The 17,838-nt window shown below is 42.4% G+C and overlaps 3 protein-coding genes across 8 annotated transcripts; 2 read left to right on the top strand and 1 right to left on the bottom strand.

Moving 5' to 3' along the window:
* Window positions 1-74: 74 nt before the first annotated feature.
* Window positions 75-4,340, bottom strand: LOC130385622 (eukaryotic translation initiation factor 4E type 3-like). Its single transcript, XM_056594241.1, has 7 exons — window positions 4,004-4,340; window positions 2,817-2,889; window positions 2,448-2,542; window positions 1,753-1,813; window positions 1,601-1,667; window positions 1,309-1,464; window positions 75-1,189 (listed from the first exon to the last, which is right to left on the bottom strand). Exons 1-7 carry the CDS (start codon window positions 4,171-4,173, stop codon window positions 1,143-1,145), a joined length of 669 nt encoding a protein of 222 aa, XP_056450216.1. The 5' UTR covers window positions 4,174-4,340; the 3' UTR covers window positions 75-1,142.
* A 167-nt stretch (window positions 4,341-4,507) lies between these two features.
* LOC130385597 (serine/threonine-protein phosphatase 4 regulatory subunit 2-A-like) lies at window positions 4,508-10,962 on the top strand. 6 transcript variants are annotated; one of them, XM_056594201.1, is made up of 9 exons: window positions 4,508-4,868; window positions 5,005-5,086; window positions 5,248-5,418; window positions 5,883-5,976; window positions 6,139-6,176; window positions 6,352-6,426; window positions 6,701-6,760; window positions 7,358-7,665; window positions 8,130-10,962. In XM_056594201.1, the coding sequence occupies exons 1-9, from the start codon at window positions 4,742-4,744 to the stop codon at window positions 8,399-8,401; spliced, it is 1,227 nt and encodes a 408-aa protein (XP_056450176.1). In that variant the 5' UTR covers window positions 4,508-4,741; the 3' UTR covers window positions 8,402-10,962. The 6 variants fall into 6 exon arrangements, with proteins under 6 accessions (XP_056450176.1, XP_056450158.1, XP_056450203.1 ...); XM_056594183.1 differs by having other exon boundaries at window positions 4,515-4,868; window positions 6,632-6,760; window positions 8,130-10,483; XM_056594211.1 differs by having other exon boundaries at window positions 4,516-4,693; window positions 6,632-6,760; window positions 8,130-10,476.
* Window positions 10,963-11,269: 307 nt separating this feature from the next.
* Window positions 11,270-13,239, top strand: oard1 (O-acyl-ADP-ribose deacylase 1). The gene is made up of 6 exons (XM_056601576.1): window positions 11,270-11,451; window positions 11,565-11,642; window positions 11,747-11,912; window positions 12,086-12,144; window positions 12,604-12,716; window positions 12,904-13,239. The coding sequence occupies exons 2-6, from the start codon at window positions 11,598-11,600 to the stop codon at window positions 13,037-13,039; spliced, it is 519 nt and encodes a 172-aa protein (XP_056457551.1). The 5' UTR covers window positions 11,270-11,451; window positions 11,565-11,597; the 3' UTR covers window positions 13,040-13,239.
* The last annotated feature ends 4,599 nt before the right edge of the window (window positions 13,240-17,838 follow it).

Raw genomic sequence — 17,838 nt, 5'->3', positions numbered from 1 at the left:
AAATATGCAATAAATGCTAGATCGTTGTACAATTAAGTAAATGCAATTCAATTAAAACCACAGCGTTGTAATAATTAAACAATAATGCATTTAATAACCCATTCAAAGCCATCATCAAACATGATCATTCGAATATATATGCATATTTTGTTGTGCTTTTTAAAAACGAACTGTTCAAAACCATCACCAATCATTGTTTCCTGCATCTGCACATTTAACAGAGAAAACATTTTTGGATAATATTCCATCAGGTTGAACCCAGAAACTTAATTTCTAACAGTAATAACAAGGCACCATCTTGAAAGAAATTGTATTAGACACTTTTCTGTCAGTTTGAGGCATGCGTTTTTGGACACACACACACACACACACACACACACACACACACACACACACACACACACACACACACACACACACACACACACACACACACACACACACACACACACACACACACACACACACACACATCTCTAACTATCTCTGTATATCCTGAAACTCTCGCATATATTTCTTAGCAGCTAAACATGATTTAGATTTAGGCTCATGTTTAGTTATTGCAAACACAGTATATTCTCTTCACTTGTTTAATAAAATCAAATGTACTAAGAAAGAATGTGCAATATTCAACCATGCTTTTACAAATACCATTTTCTACTGCAAGAGATAAAGCAACCTTTATGCTTCGATGTACAAAACACACAAAAAAACTTTTTATATTGCATTCACTAGTTGAAGCTCTCTTAAAATAAACAATTATTAGATTAGAAATGAGATGTTTAACAAGATATAACTTTGTCACAGCAGGTCAGCAAACGTATTCAAAATATGCTTTCATACATCTTCAAAAATCTTAAAATACAACTACACCATGTTTACAGTTTTGAAAAAGTCAGCCATTTGTCCAATAAAACCATTATCCTTTCTGCACAAGCAAAAGTTGAAGGACAACCCAGTTTCTTTGAGAAATCTCTACATAGCTAGAATCTATAAAAAAACAGATTACGAATAACACTGCATTAGACTTTTACCTGACCAGTACAACTCCACTGGTTTGAGAATTGAATCAGAATTGTAACCATACACAAGATACAACAAAGGTTTCTCAAATCTGTTCAAAAAGTGTGAGCAAAACGCTGCTAATGTCTTGAGCGTCCCCCTTCGAAGGCATGGTGCTCCTGATGGGCTGCAATTGTGGACACAAAGGTCAACATTTAATTTCAAACAATAACAAAGTATTTAGGAGTCCTTACTATATAGAACCTAAATATATTGTATGTCAATGTGAAAGAGGAAAATACTCACGTTTGTAAAATACTGCTTTGAAAGCTATCTGCGGAAGGAGCTCATGGATCCGTCCTAAGATGTTAGCTTCAGTAGCCCGAGAGGCGTTTCCATTCCACACCTGAATTACGTCCTCTCTGTCTCTCATGCTGACGCTCACTCCAACCACTTCATCTCCTGCAAGGAAAGATTACACATTTCAGGTATAGCACCTGACATCAGTTCATTGTTCATACCAAGGTTCCTTCAAAGCCACTATTTCACACTCTCTGATGCGTGATAGCTTTCTTATAAAACCACAATTTCACATTACCTGATGCACAGTGATCACTGAATTGCTCTCCGATGGTAGCCAACAACAACTCCTTCCACACAGCAGACTGCAAAACAGTGGACAAAACGTGACTAGAAAACGACGTGACTCAGTACAAAGCTAGCGATATAACGCCACGCCACTAGACTCACTGTGAACTCTTTTGGCACTTTCATTTTCCAGACCCCGCCCTTGGCATTGCTTTCTTCCTCCCTGCACAAAAAAGCACAATAAATATAAACAGAACAGAATTAATTCAAAATATCATATTATTTTAAAATGTATCCATTGACTGCTGTTGTCTTCAGACGGGGTCATTCGGGCCATGGTGTCTTCAATTAAATGTCCGGAGCTCCTAGCCACCGCTGATATTATACCATATGTTCCACTGTGAGTTGTAAGTCTTTGACACGCATTATGGTAGACTGCTTAACGTCAACTCTGGTGGACACAACTTTCAATCTATTTCTATGTATTGCCTATACGCTATCAACTGACATTAAGTGTGAGATAATGTCTGCCTTGCTACTATTTCTTGCATTTCTATGGTCGGTTGAATATTTAAGTAAAGGTATTAACATTATAATCGCAAAGGCTATACCCAAAGCTTTACAAGGATTGATTACCCACTCGTAATACGTCCCATTTGTAACAGATTGTTTTGTAATGGCCAAACCACCATTAAGAATTAATGATATGCACAACTGCCTGGTCTTGTAATGGACAAGTGCACTGGCTACACAAATCCCACTGGCTATATGGTGTTGTATCGTCACTCAAGGCATGGCTTAGTGACACAGGGTATCCTGTGTCTTGAATGTGATAATAAGGCTACAGTATGGCTCACCAGAGTGGTCTGCATTCCCCTCTCATCAGATGATAGGTGCACCTCAGGGGCAGGCTGGAAACCCCTGGTATGTTGTTATACACTCTCCAGAAGTTCTATGTGACAACACACAGGTGCACACAATACAAACTTGTATTGATCAATGTTCAAATATTTCATAGGTACACATTATTCTTGTTATGCACTAATATGCACAAAAAGGCTATTACCGATATGATACCTAGATGTGATAGCAAGAATATTGGTGTTGCTCACTAATGATGGACACATGAATTGACCTGTCCAGGGCTTCAAAGAGGAACTTTAATGTTTTTATTTATTTTAAAATCATATACATATCAATAATAAACAGGCACAAATTGTACTTACCTGGACAGTCTCTACTGTGTAGATTTTTTTCAGGTTTGATTCACATTCAGCTGCAGTGGTTCCAGGGAGAGATCTGACAATTCAGTGAAAGTCGACTGTATCATATAACAACATAGAAGAGCACACAGACACACAGCCTCGCTACCCTAATAAGGAAACCATCAAATGTTTTGTCTCATTGTTAACCAAAAAAAACACATTGATGATTCATATTGGGAACCATGACTTCCTGCTATTTTCCAGTTTCTCTTTTGACACTTTCGTTCGGACTGTTGTGTTCAACTTTAGCCCACATTTGGTTAAAGTTTGGTTTGTTATGCAATGTAAAGAATTGTTATTTACTCATCTAAGATATGCTTTGTAAATGTAAACTATGTCATACACCATCAGTTATTTTATCATATGCATTTCTTTGGTTTATTTTTATAAGGCAAGCGCTATAAATAAATGTGAAATACTTTTGGTTGACATTTCTGTTGGTAAATAATATGTCCATATACTTATGATGTGATATGATGTGTAATATCTGATATACATTTTATGATTATGGTATATAATATGGTATTATAGGTATGTAATGCACACACTACTTATAGCACTACTAGCTATAATAGAAATAAGAAAGAAAATGTCATCCCCATTGCTTTTTCCCTTTGATGTATTGTTTGTTCAACTCTCATGAGTTATGGGGGCAGGTTAGGATTAGAGTCAATGCTCTGTTAATGAACACCATTGACCCCGTTCTAGCGCCACCCTCCAGTGTACAAAAGCGCGCGCGCGCGCAAAAACACACACACACACACACACACACACACACACACACACACACACACACACACACACACACACACACACACACACACACACACACACACACACACACACACACACACACAATTAACTACATCAGGTTATTATTAGAGATATATTTGACCAACCCTCTATTTGTATTTTCATGTATATTTAAAAATCCCTCAAGTTGGCAATCCCATTATAGCATCTTATATGAATTGATATTCATTCAGTTGTAAAGTAACTTAAATCTCAGGAAAGTTAAAGAAAGCAGCTCGACATCTTTGGCATTGATTTGGGCGATTCTGTCTTCGTCTTTGTTGAACACAAAAGCCTCCATATATCCTTCACTCTGCGAGATAGGATGTTGCTTCAATCCCAAACCCTGAACGTACCTGTCCAGCCAGAAAGTCCAAGGTGAATGCAGAGGCAGTGTGTGGTCGATGCTATTCGCAGTGTTTTCCAAATCATTTCCGTCGATTTCAATGTTGTGATCTTGAGAAGTGAGCAGGTTTGGACCTGATGAGCTCAGTTGCAATGTTGTTGAAGCAAATGGCACTGCCATTTTTTACTAAACCGAACCGGTATAATGAAGGGTGTAAGAGCGAGGCAATCTTGTTGTTATTGTTTTCCCTTCGCTTAACTGTAGACTGTGAGGTCGGTGGCTAATTGATACAGCTGCTGACTCATTGGCTTCACCGGTCTCCGCCGTCACAACACATGACGCCCACCGTCTGCGGTGCAGCGCCGCAGAGCACACGCTCCATGCATGGGTGCTGTGTTCCAACATCACAGCCAACTGAGTTTATGTTATTTCGATCTAAATTATTTCTATTTTTTTTTTTTTCAAATACAATATGTGCATAAGGAGTGCCAAATATGAGTATGTTTGTGGTTTAAAATTACTTGCGCGACACCATTAGCTGTGTGTTTTGGTCAGCTGGAACGGCTTCCGTGACGCGCATGCGCTGTCGCAGCAGCAGTCGACAACTACCAGTTTAGTTGTGGTTGCTACTACCGCTAGCATAGTTGTCGCTTTCTGGATACAACTATGGAGATTGATGCGATACTGGAAGCTTTCAGAGGTCAATTTATAGTGATTTGAATGAATACACCACCATACAAATAATTGCATGATTTATTACGATTTCCTCAGGCAAATGTGTGTTGTTGTGGCCCGGGAGATAAACGCAGTTCTCAAGCGTCTAGTGGCGAGAGGACGTATAGGAAAGTACAGCGTGTGTATAACAAGTGATTCAGGTCTGGAGCTCTTGGCTGGGTATAGGTTGAATGACTTTATGCAGCACTATTTTAGTGACATATAACAGTGTTTATTTGTCAAATTAATATTTCACTGTTTTATGTGTTTTTGTTTAAATTTAATTGGAATTTGCAGACTTTGAGGAGAAAGAGACGAAAGAGTCCTGTCCAATTTTAGAGCAACTCCTTATTGATGTCGCGAAGACTGGGGAAACGTTGTAAGTGACACTGCCTGGCACACGTATTTGTAATTGTATGCATTCTTTGCATTTATAATATGAGGGGGAAAAGCACACGAATTATTATTATAATATTTTTTGTTGTTATGCGTGCAAAACATAAATACTAATGTTTGCATCCTATTTCTTTTATTTTCCAGCATTCCCTGGTCAAAGTTCAAAACATATTTTCTTTTCAAGATGGAAAACGTTATGGATGACTTCCATGCCTCTTCCCCTGAACAAAGAGGGTCTCCTAATCCAAATGTAGTCTATGTCCCCTTTGATGCGATGAAGGAGAGGATTGTGAAAATAGTCGATGGCTACAGTGGGTGAGTGAAGCGTTGTTTGTTTAACCATGAGATCGAACCATGTCTCAACCATGTTTCAAAGCAGAAGATTACGCAAGCGATCTCATTTAGGCTCTACAAATAAACTCAACATGACTTGTTAGGGCACACTTAAACCCTAGATTTCCCGGTCCGTCTAGCACACATCACATGGTATCCGTGGTTACGGGTCAAATCTGCGGTTGGAAAGCATTGTTGTCATTGTTAACGGGTTATTTTGCCATTAAGGCCGAGAAGTGGTTGAGAACGGCTGCTCGTTCAGCTGCAGCGATTTAACAGTTGGCTTGGTTCTAGGCAGGGCTTTAGCGTGTCCCATATACCTTAGCCTAGCACAATGTAGGCTGAGATTGAGACGTGTGACAATCTATCCAATTCACAAGCTGATCCTTGATAGAAAAAAGGATATTTGTATCTACCGTTTATGTGTAGATGGTTTTTTTTGTCAGTGTTCCCTTCACCATCCAGCGTCTGTGTGAGCTGGTCACGGACCCCACTAGAAACTACACTGGAACAGAAAAGTTCCTCAGGGGTGTGGAGAAGGTGAGGGGTTAGTTTGAATCACTCAGCACTTAATTATAAAACATGCACATGGTCTTAAACAATGCACCTTATGGACAAGTGGTGTTTATTAAGTTAATAAAAATAAGGAAAATAGGTTTTGGAGTACCCTTTCATACTATTATTTCTGTGTGCATGTTTCAGAATGTGATGGTGGTGAGCTGTGTCCGCCCTCCATCGGAGTAAGTAAATAAACGACAAAGCTGCTTAGCTATTGATCCTCTAGGGATTTTTCTAGAGCCGCTTCAAATGCACATGCAGCCCCCTCAAAAATCAATAACTAATTGGGCATATTTGGGGCGAGGCCTAGAAAGGATGAATGAAACTGCCAGTAACCAAAGTTTTCTTGTTTTCAAGGAAAAACGGGGAATCTACTGTAAGCCGAATGAATGGAGGGCCGTGCCCTGACAGCTGCCCTGTGCATTCAGACAGGTGTGAGTTCAGTCCTTGTCAATGGTGGAAGCCACTTCAGGAACCAGTGCGTTCCAGCGTTCAAAGATACAAGCCGGGGACCGTGTTATGCTTTCTCATCTTGGTCATTATTTTCCAATATTTATTGAGGATTTGCAGTTTTGATTTCACCCCTCATGGTAGAAGATTTATTTTTTTGTTTTGTATTTTGTTGTTGTGTTTGCAGCATTTTGAATGGCCCAATAGTCCCACCAAAGCCATTGACCATTTCATTTTCTACAAATGGCCCTCCCAGCGCTGTGGACAGCAGGGAGCGACAGCCACCACCAGAGGACGGGACAGAGCGCCACCTCAGGTAATCCAATGGGGCTGGCAATTACACAAATTAGATCTCAAATGTTTAAATGTATTAAAGAAAATGTCTAAACAATGTTACGATTTTGTAAGTATATATAATATGATCTTTATTTTTATTTTTAAATAAATGTACAGGTATAAATATCTTTGTGTATATTTGCTACTATATATAATATTCTTTATTTTTAAATAAATGTACATGTATATATATCTTTATGTATATTTTTTTATAAGTATACAAAAAAATGATGGGGCAGCTGTGTGGCAGACCATAATAGTTCTCTACTCCGACTGTCTGACCAGTCTCTATCTGTTGTACTGTGTACACAGGCACACACAAGACCATCAACTATAGACAAAATATGTAAATATATTTATATATCTTGTTCAGCAAGAAGGTACCGTCGGGTTGCTACAGTACACCCCCGGTGTCTGTGGTTACTTTCCGTTGAAACACATCCAACTCATGAGAGAGAAGAACAGGGCAGGGTCAGGCATACCGAACACTTAACAACACCGCAGTAATCCCAGCGTGGGACGCTACGGAGGGAACAAATGTGTTGTTTACGGCCAGTGACGGGGTGTTCCTGTGCAGTGGCTCCATGTCCCAAGAGGGGGAGGGGAGTCCTCGAGCCCGACGGGAGAAGAGCCAGCGCTGGGGGACGGAGGACCGCCCCCACAGACCCCTTCAGGAGGTCAAGAGGCTCAAGGTCGAGCACCGCCAAGCGGAGGACACGGCGGGTGACGAGGGCGAGCGGAGGGCGTCGACCTCTCCGACGGGGTCAGGGGTCGTCACGGAGACGCAGGAGTCCCCCCGGGGCACTGGCAAAACGGGCAAGAACGCTGCGTCTTCAGGAGCAGTCGCCTCTGGATGTTCGGGTAGGCAGGAAGTTATGATACAGGGTATGGTGTTATTGAATTATCTAATTTATATAAATTAAACCTTAATTTGAAGCACATGAAATTGCTACTGTGGTAACATTTGACGATGAGGGTACATTTATTAACCATCAATTAACATTACCTGTAATGCAGTTATAAGCATTAACTAACAGTTAATTAAAAAATAACTATCTTTAACTATCTATAAAAAACTAACTTTATCTACAGTGTACATGTTAACCAATGGCGTTCATGTTAAATAAGGTATTAATATAGAAATTATTTAATGTGGTTAGGGTTGACCATAACCCAGGTAATGCGAATGCTATATAATAATGCTTATAACTGCATTCATTCATTTTAATTAATGGTTAATTTATGTACCCTTATTGATACCTTTTTTTTAGTATGAAGAATGTCTCTTAATTGATCTCCTTAATGATGTTATCATCTAGTAACCATGTGTTCTCCACTCCGCTCCTCAGAGCCGGGCAGTCCTACATCTCCACCTTCTAATAGGACAGAGGAGTCCTCATACAGCGGGACAGACCTGGACCCTGACCTTACTCTGCAAACTGACATGACCACAGACCCATCAGAGCAGCTTGACCCCTCAGGGACGGGTCAAAGCCCAGAAGGTCAGAACAATGGGGATGGCAGCGCTGATGGGGCTAGCCTAAACGATAACAAACCACCACTCTCATCTGCCTGTAGTACAGCTGACCTGCCTACAGAGGGTGCTGCAGAGTCCAAATGATCTTGTGAACTATCAGGCTCAGCTTAGTTTACACTGTATGATACACATCAAAGATGTGGGTTCTCTACTATTACATGTGCTAGAAATAGGGCTGCACTATTCACGGAGAGTATGGATCTAAATTGTTTGTAAAACTCAGGTCTGAAATAAGCAGGTGTCTAAATGTGGTGTTGGAAATTCAGTAATGGAATCGACTGTTGCATGCATAAACTGAAGTACATTTAAATCTATTTAAAAATATTTTTTATTGTCTGTAGTTTTTGTGTATCACAAACAACCTCAACTGTGCTTACAGCCACCATTTCTTACTCCAATTTATTTAGTCAACAGCTTGGTTGGTTTGCCATAGAATTCCTTTTGTACCACAATAAGCACACATTTTTTGATCCTAGAATGATATATTAATGATATATTAATAGGCATTTATACCTTATCTTCTTTTTGCAGTATGAAATACAATTGAGCACTAAAATATAATGTGGAAAAATATAGTGTGCAGTTAACTTTTATGAAGTAATGATCAGTTTGATTATTACAAACTTTGATTGTGAGGTCTGTCTTTAGTGATAAACATAACATCTGGAATTTTTATATTTTTTACAAACCATTCCCCTGCCTTTGTAAAATATAATAAGGTGGATCTTGAATGGTTGAGTTGTCATGGCTTTCAAGAAAGACAATAAATGATCATGTGTTGAAGTGTGGTAAATAATTTATTCAAAGTAATGCATTTTTCTAAATTTTTTTCCCTCCTTTTAGTAAAGATGTTTTTATCTGAGTTAGACATAACTGTAGAAGCTTGGGACAACTAAGCCTTTGAAGTATTTGTTGCAGACCAATGAGCATTCTGAAATTTAGAGAACCCTTCATGCCTACCTACTGTAGAAGCATGCAGGCATATATGAAACTCTTGATTCATTTGAAACACAAAAACACATATTTCTGTCAAACTCTTGGTTGATAAGAGGAGGTATGAATCATTTTAATCTTAGTGGAATTATTCAGTGAGTCTTCAGACTGCTGGGACACTTGGAGGCTAAGATCAGCGGTTGTTGTCGTCTGTGTCCCTATGAGGCCTGTGTCAGAAGCTTTACAAGCTGTGAGGAGGCTGAGCGTTTAACCTGCAAATTCAATTACCCAAAGGCCAGTGTCTAAAGATATCCAAAATGAGACTAGACTGAACAAGCTAGTTTTTGTTCATGACCACGACGTGACCACCTATGATTACCAGCACTGGTCAATATTGATGTTTTGTTATTAATTTAATTATAATGGTTATGTCTGTGATCATGACGTTAAAAACAATTCAACTTCTCATTTGTTAAAGACAAATATAAGTGTGTAAGACATCCTGCAATATAAGAATGAAAGTCAAAGAAAGTAGATACCGACCATAGATTGGTCATATCTTTCTGGATGAACAAAGTGTAAGACTTCAGTCAGAATTAACAACAAAAAGAAAAAGCAATGGGAGAAAAATGTCCCTAATGGGACAGAGACAAGGTGTGGGGGGTGACCCAGACAAGACGATTTGTGTGGCGGAGATCCAGAGTGGTCCAAGAAGTTATTGTTTGAATGCCTCTTCCTCATGAGCTCAAGAGCCTTTTTGATGTGACGAACAACAAGGAGGCTGCTGATGAGTTTGACAACGTGTTCTGAGCTTTTGACAAATGGAGTAAGCATATCTGTTTTCAAGGAATACAATTTGTATAAACTGGAAAATCAACCTGTTTCCTCGTTTCTCAGTACATCACCTACTTCATAAGATCATTCTCCACATCTGTGTCATCAGTCAAACTGGCACAAAAGCTTTTTATTCAGATCACAGTGTCATGAAAACTTCATCCTTAATTCGTTTCCCTTTCTTTTTTGCATAATAAGGACAACAACATTGACTTCCTGGAATATGTGGCATCATTGAACCGGGTGTTGAGGGGCAAGTTGGACCCCACGCCCAATGGATTCTATTTTAACTTCTTTAAATGATGTAGGTAATGTTTTGAACAGAAGTGCAATTTATGGACTACTACTGTCTATAAAATGGCAAGCTATACAACGCTCTGCAATCTCAAGAGAGAAATGAACATTACATGAAACATGCTGCCTGACTGTCTACATAGGGGCTGAAGAAGGCCTGCCATGGGGAACTGGATTAACAGTGTAACCCTTGACCATGACCAGGTGGTGGACTGGACCTCTGAGCTGGTGGATGAGAATGAAGACGGTGAGAGTAAAAGATTAGGATCATTATAGAATTTTGGCTGCAGTGGCTTTGTGCAATCATTTCTTCATGAATATTGCATGTGTGTGTGATATCGAGGAGCTCTATCTGGATGCGTTCATGGACCGAGCTGGGAGGGATAAGTGGGTCATGAAGAGGCTACGGATGGACCTGAATCTCAAAGACTGGATGAAAGGACCAGAATGCAGCGCTGACTTCTCAGTCTGGGATACGATTGATCCTAAATCACCCGTACACAGCTTCTAAACATAAAGTACCTTTATACCTGAACATAATAGAACCACATGTATCATCTTTCATCATGTGAATGTAGCATGACATAAGGACAAGCCTATACATTTTTTTCATGCAATATTTGATTGAATTTGTGTTGGATTATATATGGATCGCTTGCAGTAGGTATAGCACTCTCTTTTGTGTCTTTAAGTTTAAATCAATTAAATGTTTAAACAATTGTATGCATATATTGTATGACAAATAAGCTGAATGAATTCTATATTTTTTGTTCATTTTGTATTATAAATGAACACAAATGTATAGTCTGATTTTATGACGTTCCTTCAGAAGGTATTTCTGAGATATTATCCCATCCTTAACAGAGTGATGGCAGTATTTCATCCAAACAAGATTGGGAGACTTTCAAATTCATGTCAAAGAAGAAAAATGTCAATAAGGAAGTCATATCAGAACCAAACTGTGTGCATGCTCTGAGGAGGAACGTTATTCTTAAAGTTGTTTTAGTCCATTGAAACGCTAACAGATTATTATCTGAATGTGCGACGAGACCAACCAAAGACCAACACTGATTGTAAGTCACTGCAAACCCGAACGGAGTACATGGCCAGGTTTAACATTGAATGAATCGCTTTAACGTTTAACTTTACAAGAGCCACTCCTTCCTCCTCATCCTACACCCTTTAGCCTGGCCTGACAACATCCTTGATGCCAAACTGAATGTCATCCGAAGTAGAAAATCCGAGCTCTGACCTACCGCCGGAGGTATAGCAGAAATTAACTTAAACGTGTGCCCAACACATACGATCGCTGTTGGTGTGGTGTTAGCTTATGGCGTAAATATACCCTCTATTATTATTTATTTACAGTCAGCAGAAGAGCGATGCACCGTGAGCTACGTGAGCGGGGATCTGTTCTCCTGTCCCGAGGACGAGGCGCTGGCCCATTGCATCAGTGAGGACTGCCGCATGGGGGCAGGCATCGCCGTTCTATTCAAGAAGAAGTTCAACGGGGTGGAGGAACTGAAGGCACAGAGTGAGTCACGTCTGTTAGTATAAAACATTCATCACCTGATGGGTTGGGTTCCACCCAACAAGAACACTTTTGTTTTTGGACTTGCAGAGTGCTAGTCCCCATTGGCTACTATCTTGCACATTTTATGTTTTTCTGGACTGAGACATCATGTTGTTGGTTTTTTACCTCTGCAGAAAAAATCCCAGGGCAATGTGCTGTACTGGAAAGAGGCAGACGATATGTATACTATTTGGTAAATGTTAAATGTTCAATTACTGTTTCAATGATGTGAAGCCCCCTTAAAATGTGCTGTAGGTAAGCTTTAAGAAATGCTATTGAGTGTAATTTGTTAGAAATGGCCTAGCCGTCTATCAACTATTAGTGAGATGCAATGTGAGAATATCAACTATTTCAGCACCTGCCATTGTATGTGGCAGGTGATTTTAGACTGCTCCTGGGTCATTCCTGGACAATCACGGAATCTCTACTCTGATTGGTTTGTATATTTAATTTTCTCTGTCAATATCAGGTGTGTGAGATGACTGCTCCATGGAGCTTTTTTGGTTGTTAAGTTTCCAAATCTCGCTCTTGTGCTCTCTCTCTTTAAAACTCTCAAACCATACCTACAGCACCTTTTAATAAGTATTAGTGATAATATAATTATAACGAGTATTAGGTTACAATAATACATTTAATTTCTGTTCTATTTCAGATCACAAAGAGCAAGGCCAGCCAAAAGCCAACGTATGACAGCCTTAGACGCAGTCTGGTGGACATGAAGACCCAGTGTACCTTGAACGGAGTCACCAGGATATCAATGCCACGGTTCGCATAGTGATGAATCCCACAAACACAAACATTTATCAGGTGTTTGTCTGCATATAGGCCTTTATCTGTATCCGTCTACAGCCACCTATCTGTATCTGTCTATATTTCAGTAAACGTCGAAAATGATGAATGGCTGTATTATTGAGATGCATTCAAAGGTACTTGTATCTCTTTCATCTAATAGGATTGGCTGTGGCCTCGATCGACTGAAATGGGAAAAGGTGTCTGAGATGCTGGAACAGGTTTTCAAACACACTGATATCTACATCACAGTCTACAGCCTTCCTGATAATACCACAACAGTGAAACGACATCTGTAGGCTGAACAAGGAAAGCTGAATTCCAAACATGGGGCGGATTGATGGTTGTTTTTGCTTGATCCTGCGTTTCAGTGTTTCTTTTCCCACCTTGGGCGAACTTATGCTATGAAATAAAGACAACATTATTGTTTTGGATATGATGATGACTTTGTGGAACGATGACTCTTTACTCCTTTCTAATGTGCAAGCATTTAAAAAACTCTATAATATAATACATTTCTTTGTATAAATCTAGTTTCCTTTATTCTTCCGAATCGGAATAATTCTCAGTTTCCTAACATAATTTGCATTGACTTCATGAAATCATCATATAAACCGAAAGTATGATATCCTTCCCCTTCATGTTTGTCTATCCGAGGCACCATGTTGGACTAGCCGGGCGGTGTGTTTACATTGGCCTCTCCCGGCACCACCTAACTTTCTGCATAGCCGGTGTCGCGGGTGCAGATGGTACTGCTATTGTGCTAGGGATTATTGATCTCATGGTGCATTGTGCTTCAGTGAAGGGCTGAGGCACTATGGAGGCGGTGGAGGCAGCAGATGTAAGGGAGGAAATGAGTGGTGAATCTGACACCACACAGTCAAACCCACACATCCACTCTCCGGTCGAGGATCTCCACCAGGCAGAAGCAGCAGCAGCAATATGCACCGTGAGTGGACCGTGGAGAGAAGCCTACAGGGATGATATACGGCATTGTATTCCTTCTATACTTGGAAGTACGTTGTCATAAAGATGCCCGTTTTCAATGTACACCCAGACTAGACCAATTGGATTATGATGTTCAATTTCGCAAGCAGGTTCCCCCTGTGCGCCCGCGTCTCTGTTTAATTATCATAAACAATGGCGGGGCTGAAAGAGAGCGATGGCGGGAGTGTGTGCAGCCTGGGCCCCGCCCCGTCCCTATGCCGTCCCCCCGGGGCTCCTTCAATAATGCATGAGGAGGAGACATTAGGGGCTGTGTGCACTGCGGCGGGCTCCCTCCACTCTGTCCCTCTGTGTATCCCTGGCTGGCTGGGAGACTGTACTCTGGCATCACTGCATCCAAACCCCCTCCGTCCCCTCCCCTCCCCTCTCCTCCTCCTGCTCCCTTTCTCCCATCCCCCCCTGTCCTCTTCCATGCCTGGCAATTAGACTGCACACTGCAGCACTGCCACCGAGCCGCTTAGATGCATAGCTCTATGGTTCTCTCCTCATGCAGCTGTGTCCCGTTGGCCACTGCAGGCAGCTGGGAGCAGGGCTGGCCCGGTTCTCCTCAATACTCGCTTTCTTCTTCTTCTTCTTCTCTCTCGCTATTTTTTTTTGCCGTCGTCTCCATGCAGAATGTTGCTCGTGCTGCTGGAGTTCATTGATTATTTCTTCTGAGGCTCTGCCTCTGTCCCATTATCTCTCTCTCTCTGGCGCTCTCTCTCTCTCTTGCTATCTCTCTCTCTCACTCTCTCATTCTGTCCTACATGCTCCTCCTCTCTCCTCTCCTCTCTCCATCCCCCATTCCCATTTTTTTTTTGCATGTGCGCTGCGTATGAATCTGCAGAGCTCAGCATTCTCCTCCACGGGCACTTAGGGGGGAAAATAAAAAATAAAGGCAGAAAGGAGGTGGGCGGGAGGGGTCCTGGTGCACCATATAACCGCCGCCTTCCAATTAGAGCAGAGAGCTTATGTTATTGAAGAGCAGCCCGGCCAATGAGGAGGCAGCGCACCAGGAGCCAGCAGGGAGAGAAGCAGCAGAGCGAGTGGGCAAGAGGAGGGAAAAAAAGCTGCAGCAGCGTGTGAGTGTGTGTAGTTTTTTTTCATCCCTCCCCCTGAACAGATCTTTATCAATTTAGGTACTACTGCACTTGGGGTTGCGTTGAGCGCGTGTCGGCACAAGTATCAGGTCAACGGCAAGGCAGGATCAAGGTGTGTCCAGTCAGTGGGCTGTGGGGAAGAGTCCTGACTTGAATTCATTCTAAAGCTGGGAGTAGCAAGATAAAGTGAAAGACAGATTGATTGATTTTTCTCTTTATCTCAAAGTGTCTGGGAGCCTTTTGAAGACGCGTGGGTCGGAGGAGCCCGACAGAGTCCTGTGGACAACTTTCTAGAAAGGTAAGGCATTTAATCCTCTGCATTTGTTACAGAAACGCTTGATTTAGCTTCTTATTACTCTTTTTTAGAGTGGGTCGAATTCAGCCCGTCAATGTTGAAACACCTCCATATCTTTGGGTTTAATGCTTTATCCCTCATATTTGTCTTCTTTTTTTGCCTGCTTATTTCCCCTCCCGGCGTTATTGAGACTTGACAGGAAGACGGAGGGGAGAGAGGGGAGAGCGTGAGGGAGGGAGAGAGAGGAGGCAGGACGGGGGGAGGGAGGTGGAGGAGGAGGTAGTGGCGTCGGGGAAGTGGGGGGTGGGGAAGGTTAGTGCGGGACTCCCGGGCTTCTAGGCAAGTTACTCTGCACACGGTTCTCTAGTGCTGCAGTATCCCATGACATCCCAGAGTGGAGCTGCCTCAGCACAGAGCTCGCGCCCCGGCCCACTGGGGGGGGGGGTGGTGGGGATGGGGAGGGGGGTTCAACCAACTACACTGATTCATGGGAATGACATGACGGCGTCTCCTCCGCCTATTCAATCGGACACACTCGTATTATATTATTTTGATCATTAATATCACTATTAGCAGTTGCAGCAGGTCTACATCGTTCGTGAACCCTCAAAGCATTTGTCTTTTTGATGCATTCTATAAATAGTTTGGAGACTGACTCAGAGGCTGCAGCCCGGTTTTCCTTCCGGCCCGGTGCTTCCCCCTCTCTGTATCCGTTTGGACACGTTCGGGCGCTCGCCTAGATAACAGAAGTGGCCGAGCGAAAGGTCCACTGAGACCGATGTCTTTGGCCTGTGTTTTTCCTGCAGCAACCGTGTTATTAAGTGGGCTGACACGTATGACCACATGACACATACACAGTGTTGATTGACTCCTCCTCGATCATGTACCCCCACTCACCCCCATACATTTATGTAAGAGGTTAGAAAACTACAAAGCAAAAGTAGTGCATTAATCCTCACCGGGATACGAGGCAGTGCGCTTCACATGTATGGTTTTTGAAGCATGTTCGCCTTTTGTGTTGATGAGTATCCAACTCTTTTTTGTTTTGGTTTGATTGCTGATCTTCACAATGTCTTTTCATTCCGAGTCTGACCTTCATAATGAGCTAATCTGTGACTGGCCAGCAGTGGGCGCTGTGTCTGTGCTCTCTGCCAGAGCTCTTTGGGCACATAACGGAGCGCTGCTGATGGAGAACATGAATTGGGGGTGTACCTCTGTGTCTATCTATCTATTATCTTAGGATTTTTCTACTTCTGGTGGACCGGTAAAGCAGCCGGTAAACCAACGAAGTATTTTTGTGGAGCCAGCCACGTTTATATAATTCAGCACCATGGACAGATCCCGCTGCATTCCCACCCACAACCTTCAATCTGATCCTATCCCCATTATACTGACTGTTTGTACGTTTCTGAATGAATCTCCCCCTTGTACGTTAGTGTTACAGCTAGTCACACGCATCCACTCATTCATTGAATCTGTTAGGAGTCCGGCAGAAATCACTTTGGATGATTAACAAACCCCTTCTCGTGCATTGTTTCAAAGTGAATCTGTGTAATTACCTTCAGAGGCTTATTTTGACAGATCAATCAATTCAACACGCTATACAGCCAGCGCAGTGTCAAGTCAGTCGCTGAAACTAGTGTGTGATAGCATGCAAACAACTGTTTGTTTGCAATGTGCAGAAAGTGTATTATCAGAAAACATTAGATTCCTCCAACCGACACGAGGCACCGCAGAGAAAGACTGAACCGGCAGAACACGGAAGAATGCACTCATTGAATAACATTCCATTGCCTGGCCTGGGAGTGTTGCCCTCCTTAATGTCATAGTTAGAGGGGTACAGTAGGAGACGCCTCACAGCAGGGCAGCAGCGACCCCATAGAGAAACAAATTGAAACGCTAATGGTTAAACACCCAGCTCTTCATTGTGAACCAGCGAGACTCAGGCCCCCTGCTGCTCTCCAGAATTAGCCAGTAACACTCCCTGAGTTGCAGAGCCGTTCTCACATATGGAGAATGAGATAGAGAGAGAGAGAGAGGGGGGGGGGTGACAGAGAAAGAGGGAGAGAGTCCCTATGGAACCTCACATGGTTGGCTTAAGTACTTCTCATTAGGTAGAATTGTACACTGATGTGATAGCCCTGATTCAAATTCAGCCATAACAAGTCTTATAATTTAGTTCCCCCATTTACAAACAGCCAGACCCTGGCCCCCTCCTCTCCAGTTCAGGCGATTACCCTCACTGACTCGCTCCGTTCCTGTGTTTGTTTGTTCTTTCGGTGTCTTTTTTCCGTTGCGTGATAATTTGTCATACTATACCCGTGTCACGCACCCATGCAGGTGCGCCGCGTAGCTGTGATTGGGTGTGGAGGTTGGAGGTAGAGCGGGCAGCCGCCAGTGTGTTCCGGTGTGACAGAGCGGCCTGTCACAGGGCGCTCTGCAGGCCCGCCACGGGCCAGCGTGGACCTGGTGGAGCTCAGCCGCCCGGTCCGTCCCTCCGTCACACTCGACTTTGGAGGAAGGATAAGTAATAGGAGTTTGGTTTTTGAATGTCCCCGCGTTAGGATGGGTGGTGTGTGAGGAGGACTAAACGGAGGACGTAGCAGGTGTTTAAAATGGATTCGGGCCACTTGGGGCGAGGATGACAGCTTGATGGATGCACGGGCGGAGCAGGGGGACCTGGGTGCAGGTGTGTCTTAGGGAGGAAGCGGTTTATGGC

The sequence above is a fragment of the Gadus chalcogrammus genome, chromosome 1 (genome assembly GCF_026213295.1).
Source record: "Gadus chalcogrammus isolate NIFS_2021 chromosome 1, NIFS_Gcha_1.0, whole genome shotgun sequence".
In the NCBI taxonomy this organism is placed as follows: Eukaryota; Metazoa; Chordata; class Actinopteri; order Gadiformes; family Gadidae; genus Gadus; species Gadus chalcogrammus.
Note: the sequence above shows the minus strand (reverse complement) of the source record. Positions and strands in the feature narration are given on the sequence as shown.